The 9,044-nt window shown below is 32.5% G+C and overlaps 1 protein-coding gene across 1 annotated transcript; it reads left to right on the forward strand.

Moving 5' to 3' along the window:
- Positions 1-876: 876 nt before the first annotated feature.
- Positions 877-1,960, forward strand: LOC132049781 (abscisic acid receptor PYL4-like). The gene has a single exon (XM_059440711.1). It carries the CDS (start codon positions 1,056-1,058, stop codon positions 1,719-1,721), a length of 666 nt encoding a protein of 221 aa, XP_059296694.1. The 5' UTR covers positions 877-1,055; the 3' UTR covers positions 1,722-1,960.
- Positions 1,961-9,044: the final 7,084 nt, after the last annotated feature.

A 9,044-nucleotide genomic window follows, 5' to 3' on the forward strand; every position in this document is an offset into this window, starting at 1 on the left:
TATACTCTTAATGACAAGTATATGTTTATAGCCCCACAACGATATATTACGACTACAAGTTTTAAAAATCATCATAAATAGCTATATAAATATTCTCTTTAAATTATGTGTCTAGTCCAACTACGTCATATAATTGAAACATATGGAGTAATATATTTTTCCATGACGCTTCAAATCTTTTTAGATATCAATCTCACACATAATATAGCACATGACTCACTTTATAATTTAAAAAGCTTAATTTTTCAAAAAGTAAACCTGATCTCTAAATTTTGAACACATTTCTATAGGATAAAAATAAATGTACTAACATATATCTTAATGATAATACAAAAAAAAAAAAAAAAAAGGATACATAGCCTAAAATTGTTACGTGTACTAGATATTTACACCAAAATAATGCACTATATTTTCGTTTTGTCACGATCCAAGCCCATTATAATGTATTGTTTGTTTTGAGCCTAGGCCTACATAGATTTGTCTTTCGAGCTATAACACATCCAGCTCTAAAAGTGTATCATATGAACTTGAGTTATGTCTTATAAAATTTTTCACTTTCCATGGAGATTCCAATTTGAATTTGTCTGAGATATCATATACTACATCTCATCTTCAGAAGCTAATCGACTTAAAAGTCTATAAATCCTACTTGAATTCTCCCATATCAGCTCGTCCTCCATCAGAGGCGTCATAAATTTACAATTCATGGGTTTAATTAGGAGTGTTTAATTTGGTACAAACAATTTATATGTGCAAGTAGTTTCAGTTAAAAAACGAAAAAGGAAATAGAAAAGCAAAAAAGAAGGATATCTATCAACATTAGGGTTGTTTTGGTAAGTTGACTCAAAGCAACTAGTTCCTATTTTTATCATCGTCACATGAAACCTATTGCCTCTTCTTCCTTCCAACAAAGTCCATCTCTCTCTCTCCTCTATATTTCTATAAGACATGTCTGAATGAATATATACATCAAAAACTGAGTGATACAAAATTATATCAAGAACACAACAAAACTCTCATCAAAGCCTTTAACATATACATACCCTAAAGCAAAAATGATTCCAAATCCTCAAAGCTCATCTTTTTTACTCCAAAGAATCAATTCCAACAACAATACTACAAATTGTAAACAACAACCCCACCAAAACCAATCACTACAACGCCACACACCAATACCATGCACTGCACAAGTACCAGATTCCGTCGTTAAATACCACGCGCATCTCGTGGGCCCCAATCAATGCTGTTCAGCTGCGATCCACCGAATCTCAGCACCCGTATCCACCGTATGGTCCGTGGTCCGTCGTTTCGACAACCCACAAGCATACAAACACTTCGTTAAAAGTTGCCACCTCATCGATGGGGATGGTTATAACGTAGGCGCTCTTCGTGAAGTTCGCGTTATCTCCGGGCTGCCAGCTGTCAACAGCACGGAGAGGCTGGAAATACTTGACGAAGAGCGCCACGTCATAGGTTTTAGCGTAGTCGGTGGGGACCACCGACTCGCTAATTATCGCTCGGTAACTACTCTACACCCTGAACCTAATTATTCGGGCAATAATGGGATGAGTACTACTATTGTCGTGGAATCGTACGTTGTGGATGTACCTAAGGGTAACACTAAAGATGAGACGTGTTTTTTTGTTGATACCATTGTTAAATGTAACCTACAATCGTTAGCACAGATCGCTGAGAATTTGGGCAGAAGAAAGCCTACATGAATCAGTTGGGATCGATCGATCAATGATACTTGTGAGTTGTGATGATACTATGTATGAAATCGGATGATGTTTTTTTTGAGTATGATGATTTGGAAAATCGTTGCACCTTTTTAGCTGTTGTTCGTCGATCTTCAGGTTGTTGTCATCACTTGTTGAAGATAAGTTCATTGTCAAAAACATGTTTTTGTGGAATTTATTTCTTTCTGTTCTCATTTTATTTGATTATATCCCCTTCTTTATTGGTTGCTTCTTTACTTTAAAGGCAACAAGTTGCATTTTCTGTTATCTGTGATTCGCGAAGGACAATATATTTAGCGAGCTATAGCCTATATATACACGACATTTTTCTCGGATATTTTCAATTTGGTTCCATGTTTGAAGCAGCTTTCAGCAAGTAGTTGTAGTATAATTTCAATTCATAATTTCGATAAAGTCCAAGGAAGGATACGTTATTATCAAGATATTATTAATATTGAAGTTCTTTATATTATTAATATTGAAATGAAATACTAATTGGAGTATATAGGAGTATTTAGTAATTCTCTGATAATAAATTAACCCTTTTAGTTTATATGTGCTAGCTGTGTTTTAGAAATTGAGCTTAAAACAATGAAGACGAGGCTAAGCGGTTCTTATTTGGCTGGTAATTAACAACGTAATTAAACTATATATAAAGTTACTAAGTGAGCTGGTTTAATATTGATTGAATTAGGAAAGAATGATAACCAGAAGCTTGAATATGAACACAGAGAAGCAAGTATAAATTTATACTATGGAAAGGTTTCCATATCAGACAGCATCAATTACATTATTATACCCTTAATTTTATTTTAGTGCACACTACATTGTGATTTACCCTTAATTTTATTTTAGTGCACACTACATTGTGATTCTTTTGTTCAATTTTATAATTCATAGGTTTATGCAAATCACAATGCTTTACTACGGCCGGCGACATAGTTATTAATTACCTCATAAGATCTTTGCAGAAACCATGAAAGTACTAGCACCTTTGAATCTTTCCTTGACATTCACACTTACTTAATCGGTTCATGTATGATATCATTTTCTTAAAATCATTTGTCGTTTATCATCAAATTATTTGAAATTTCGTGTGGTAAAGAACTCTTTATACTATATCAGCCTATTCATAGTTGGAAATATGAAACATGAGTAATAGTAATTACAAGATATGTAGGGACAGAAAACTGATGATGGTAAGTAAATGTTCAACACGGAAATTGTCCGTTCGAGGCATACATATATGGTATGGAAATATTTGATGTTTCATAGTACTCCCTATGAACCTATTTTCTTTTTAGTCCGTATCAAAATAAATGATCTCTTTTTTAATTTGGAAAAAAATTCACTTTATGAATGATTTACAGCCACACAAATTTTCAAAATTTATTTTGAATCACAAGTTTCAAAAGTCTTCCCTCTTTCTTAAATGTCTTGCCCAGTCAAATGGGTTCATATAAATTGAAACGGAGGGAGTATATAATAAGATTCTGAATGGAGAGATAATTAGAAGTTTAGACAAATGCCTTATGATTAGGGCTATTAAATATATCAAGTACTCCCTTCGGATAAAAAAAAGAGTCCACTTAGTCATTTACACACTCCTTAAGAAAATACTAACTCCTAGACAAAAATAGACAATTTGACTAAATTATCTCTAATTAAATAGGCACTAAGATTTGATCATATAACACTTAATAGGGGCAAAAAACAAGGTTAATTTTTTTTTATTTGCTAAGTGGACTCTTTTTTTGATCTAAAAGAAAAAAACTAAGTGGACTTTTTTTTTTTTTATCCGGAGGAAGTATTCTTTAAGATATACTCCCTTCATTTTAATTTATGTGAACCCATTTGATTGGGCACATGACATTTAAGAAAGAGGGAAGGCTTTTGAAACTTGTGGTTCAAAATAAGTGTTGAATATTTGTGTGATTGTAAATCATTCATAAAGTAAATTTATTTTTAAATTAGGAAAGAGATTATTTATTTTGATAAAGATTAAAAAAAAATAGGTTCACATAAATTGAAACAAATGGAGTAATAAATACTACGTAGTATATACCGGAGATTATACATATAAAAACTACAACTAATATTTTTTATAAATATAAATGAAAGAAGATGTACAAGTTGATGAGAATAAAACAGCAGGTACGATGCAAGTTGGAAAGGACTTCAGAAAGACAGTCCAATTAGCTGACATATAATATCAATCAATAAAGAAAGGGCCAGTTGCGAAATATTCAATTGTCATATCAGAATTGTTTACTGTATTAACTAGGAAAAAAGTAAAGGGACAGAGAGATGCAAGTTGCAGGTTGCTCTTCTTTCTACTTCAACTTATCTTCTGGCTTTGAATATTTGAATAATTATATAAATATATGCAAGTTGTTAGATGCAACTTGCTGTACTATTTCATTCATTATCCCCGTGCTTCTTGTCTACTTATTAATCAATGTCTTCACGCCACTCTCGATCACCCCAAATATCTATTCATTTTTCTTAAATTTATACATCTTTTTTTTTTTTTTCAAAAATAATTATATACTACTACTTGTGTGTACGCGAACAAAGAATCACATCTTAGAAATTTGAAAAAAAAGGAGCTACTTATAAGGAGTTGATACTCTTAATGATATGAGGTCTTTTGTTAAAACCCATATTTACACAGCGGACAATATCACATCATGTTAAGAGTATCGTTGGGCCGTTTTAGCCCAACACTACTCGTATTATTATTTCAAGAATCAAAATATTTTCAAGAGCATTATCTTTAAATAATGTAGAGACTCTTATCTATAAAAAGTTGCTTTTTTTGAATGAAAGTTAATGGTGGATCTACAGGATAATATATAGGTTCACGAGAATCCAATAACTTTTGTTCAAAAAATTTATGTATATGTATTAGGAAATTCTTGTCTATATAATTATTTGTCATTATATTTACCTTGAGGTCATTGTATAAACCCATAAACTTCAAATTGTGATCCTCTTCGCATGAAGTAATATATTTTCGTTTTACTTTGTTTCGTCAAAGAATCAAACAAAAGATAATCTATAGTCAACCTTAGATCATGGGATTTCATGATCCTTCTTGTATATTTCCTCACCTAGCTACTCTAAGTTGGCCCTTTTACCTGAGCTAATTCTACCTTTTAGCGGAGGCTACAAGAATTAAGACATTCACCCATGCAGCGGTAGGCTAAGCGGAAAATAGAGCTAGAGAGTAGAGTTAGATCTGATGTTACTGATTTTGTTGGAGAAAGGTCCGCAAGAAGAAAGAGCGTGATCTTTTTGTCACACTATTTTGATCATAATGATTTAAATGGGGTAAATTCATATGACTATATAGGTCAAATTTAATAATTTATGCTTACTTAATGTTATTTCTATCTTTTCTTCTCAAAGTTTATCTTAATTTAAAATTGTGCAATAGAGGTTATAGTGATTTTTACACAAATGTGGTCAAATTTAGATTAAATTGATGTGGCAATTTAGCAACTCTATACAATAAGCTCTTGCTCACTAATATGTGTAACAAAAAACATTAAACGCCAATTTTCACTCAAAAAATTACATGCGTCGATTATTATACATTGAACTCCGTTATCCTTCTAGGATGAAGGTAATACATTTTTTCTTTAATTACTTTGTCTTGTCAAAGAACCAAACACAATTAAAGAACGTTTCATATTTTTAAGACTAGCCAAATCAAAATGTGAGGTCTTCTCAAGCATAAAAATGACTAGTAGAACTTTTGTTCTCCTTTAATCAATTTGACTGATTCAGCATAATACCACTCTCCTTTTTTGGAGCTCCAGATCAAGCCTTTCCCGGTTTGCGTTATAATTCGTCCACCTCAATTTGTTTGGTCATTTAATTTATTGTTTATCAAGATAAATTGGATCAATTTTTAAATTCGATTGAATGAGGTTAATTAATTTTTAATTTGTACTAAAGTGTAGATATTTTAAAAACTGCACCTGAAATATACTCTTAAGTTGCAATCTTTTTATATCAAAATGCTGTGGAATACATTTTAGAATGCTAGTTAAAGTTCACTAGGTCTTTTGTTTTAATTTGTCTCAACTGATTATTGAAGGAGATAAGAGTGACCGAGGATTGTGATGGCGTGGTAAGTACTCCTTCAACCTTAACCAAATGTAGCGCGGGTTTAAGTTGTGGATATGGAGTTGTCTTTGTTAGAGAGTATTTTACTCCCTAATGTGAGGCTTACGACACGAATGGGATTAATCGGAACCCAATATAGATACCGAACATCTAGTGGAAAATTAGAAGAAAAAAAAAAAGGGGGGGTGATAAGAGTACTGATCGACTATTGAGGATAATGTCTTGAAAAACCTAGAATATTTCATGATGAATGCAACTGCAATGTTGCAAACTTTGCTGAGATATTAGAAAAGTACTCTCTCTGTCCCAAAAAAATTATCCTCCTTTCCTTTTTATTCAGTCGCAAAAAGATTGTCCCCTTTCTATAATTAGAAACAATTTAACTTTATGAGATGATTTACAGCCACAAAAATATCTAAGCCTTATTTTGAACCACACATTTCAAAAGTCTTCCTTTATTTTTTAAATTTTATATCAAGTCAAAAGAGGACAATCTTTAGGGGACGTAGGGAATAATATAAAGAAACGGTTTTTATAAACAATACTAATTGTTTAGATTAATTAATTATCAGCGCAGGATAAGTGTTAGATTTTATAAAATGAGTTTGAATGCAGAGATTGACACCATGAAAATGTAATTATTTTTTTCTGTTCGACATTGTTTGTGCCGCCTATTACTCATAGTTCGACGAGAAGTCACCTCATCGAACAAAGACAAATTGTCTTTTAATTTTTCAAAAAATCTTTTTATTTTCTGGATAAGGCTTAAAGCAAGCCATTCATTACAGCTTCGGAGAAAAAGGAAATGTTGCTAATAGACAAGAGCTTTAGTAAATTAATTGGTGTTTATTATACAAAAAATGCTAGTTTCACGAGGTCCTGGCTAATATAAAAGTAATTGTTGATACCTAATTTTTAACCTCCCACAATTTATTAATTACTCAGAATCCTTGGATATCAAACAGAGTGAAATGTGTATTTTCTACAAATCAAAATAATTTTATAAAAATTATTTACATAATATTTTGGCATTTCATTTGGCAAAATAGCTTCTATAATATTATAAATCATTTATAAATTAATTTACATATTATTATAATACATTTGCTAAATTCAATCAGAAGGTAATTTGAAAACAATTATTTATATTAATTATTAAAATTAACAGGAAATCAATTAATGAGCATTTTAGTACTCTAATTCAAGGAGTCTGATCAATTGAATAAATTAATCGTCTTTACTCCTCAAATTCTTAATTGTGCATATTTAATGTGCCTTTGTACAATTTATTAGAATTAATCATAATTAATTAAGTGTTTAATTGTGGTTAAATTCCAGAAATTGTTTACTATGTGGCTAATGGTGACTACAATTGAAATAATCAATTGTTAGTTTAATTCTAACCTTAATTGAGATATCCAATTTCCATGGTTTAAGTCAATTGGGGTCATTAATTACAAATTTTGCTTTTGATTGGTCAATTGGGCCAAATGTGGCCATAATTGAAATGGTCTATTCCGTTGGTTAAAATCAATTAAGGTTATGTTGGCAATATAAGTCTAGTTGCATAATTAATCATACTTAGTTGTTTTGATTAAATGGTTAAATAATTATATGTTGACCATAATTAAGGAATTTACACTAATTGACTTTCCTAATTATGGTCATTTGTTAAATTAGTACCAAATCTGTCATATATATACATAAACATATACACGGATATACATGTATACCACGTATATATGAATGTATATAATGGCCCCTTTTTATTTCCCTTTAAATTCAGCCAGGCCCAGTCCATTAAAGGACTGACCCGGCCCAACCGACCATTAAAGGGGTAATACCCCCATTTATTTCCCATTTTTTCTTCAGCTTAACCAAACAAACCCCTTACCCCTTAGGGTAAAACCCTAGCCGCCACACGATGCTCTCGCCTCCACGTCGCCCATCTTGCCGGAAATGGCAAAGTTTCAGGCGATTTAGCCTTTACGCAGTGTTGCATGGCCATTTCGAGCAATAACAATTAATGCTTTTGCCCTCCCTCACCTATATCCACCGTTGTAACCCCGAGAGGTAAGAAAACCCTCTTCTTCTCTCTTACTTTTCTACAAATCACGGTCAAACTAGTACGTTTTCTTAATGGTTTTTGTCTTAAGGCGATTTTAAATCCTCAAACCTCATTGGTTCGATTGTAACTGAGAGGATCCATTGGGTTTGATTGAGATCTGGCCTTTCATTTGTTGTTTGCTCTTAATATGAGCCGCGCAATGTTGAATTGTGAGGAACAAGTCAGAATTTTTGACTTGTCCCAAATCGAGTTAGGATTAGGGTTCCTCAATTTTGGGGTTCTATTTATAGACCTTCTTTGGAGAGAAAGGTTTTATTTTCTTTTTGAGCGCAGAAAATTCGTTGTGAATTCTGGAACAAATCAGGAATTTATAGCGATTGAGGTACCGATTCTAAATGTTTGCAACCATTCGGATCGACTACCAGGTTTGGAGGGAAATTCGAAAATATCCGGAAGAAAAAAACGGGTCGGTCACAAGTCGCGGGTCGATCCGCGTTGGATGTTTTTGGGTTTTTTTTTTAAAGAAAAGTTTGTCCAAAAAGATAATCAATCAATCTTATCCGAAGCCGAAGCCGAGCATGCGACAACGACGACGCGAGGGGTCCTTGCCCCCTCATCCCTTTTAGCAACCAGAGAAGGTGTAATGTAATATATACACCTCTCTTTTTCTCTCTTTTTCCTATGTTTTTTTATCGCTAATCCAAAGCAAAGCTGAATCTTTTACATTCCCTTCACTTTTCATCCTATCATTTCCCATTCACCAATATCAAAACCCAACATATACAACTTCCAAGATGGAGAAGAAACAAAAAATAGCCTGAGGTAGTTCAATTCTTGAATCACCTTAGTTTAAGATCTAAGGTGGATAAGCATTTTATTTGGCATTACCGGTGTTAGTTTTGTTTTGGATATGGCATTGCGTTCTCAGGTGTAAACTTAGGTATTTATGCAGTATATTTTTTGTATCAGTATATCTGCAAATGCTTATAATTGTGTATCTTAGCACGGCCCTCGCCCTCTAGTAAAGAAAAGAAGAGGAACTTATCAGATAAGGCATATGGCATCTGAAAGGACTTAACAACTGCTATTGAGAATTGACCCAT

This window comes from Lycium ferocissimum, chromosome 3, assembly GCF_029784015.1.
Source record: "Lycium ferocissimum isolate CSIRO_LF1 chromosome 3, AGI_CSIRO_Lferr_CH_V1, whole genome shotgun sequence".
In the NCBI taxonomy this organism is placed as follows: Eukaryota; Viridiplantae; Streptophyta; class Magnoliopsida; order Solanales; family Solanaceae; genus Lycium; species Lycium ferocissimum.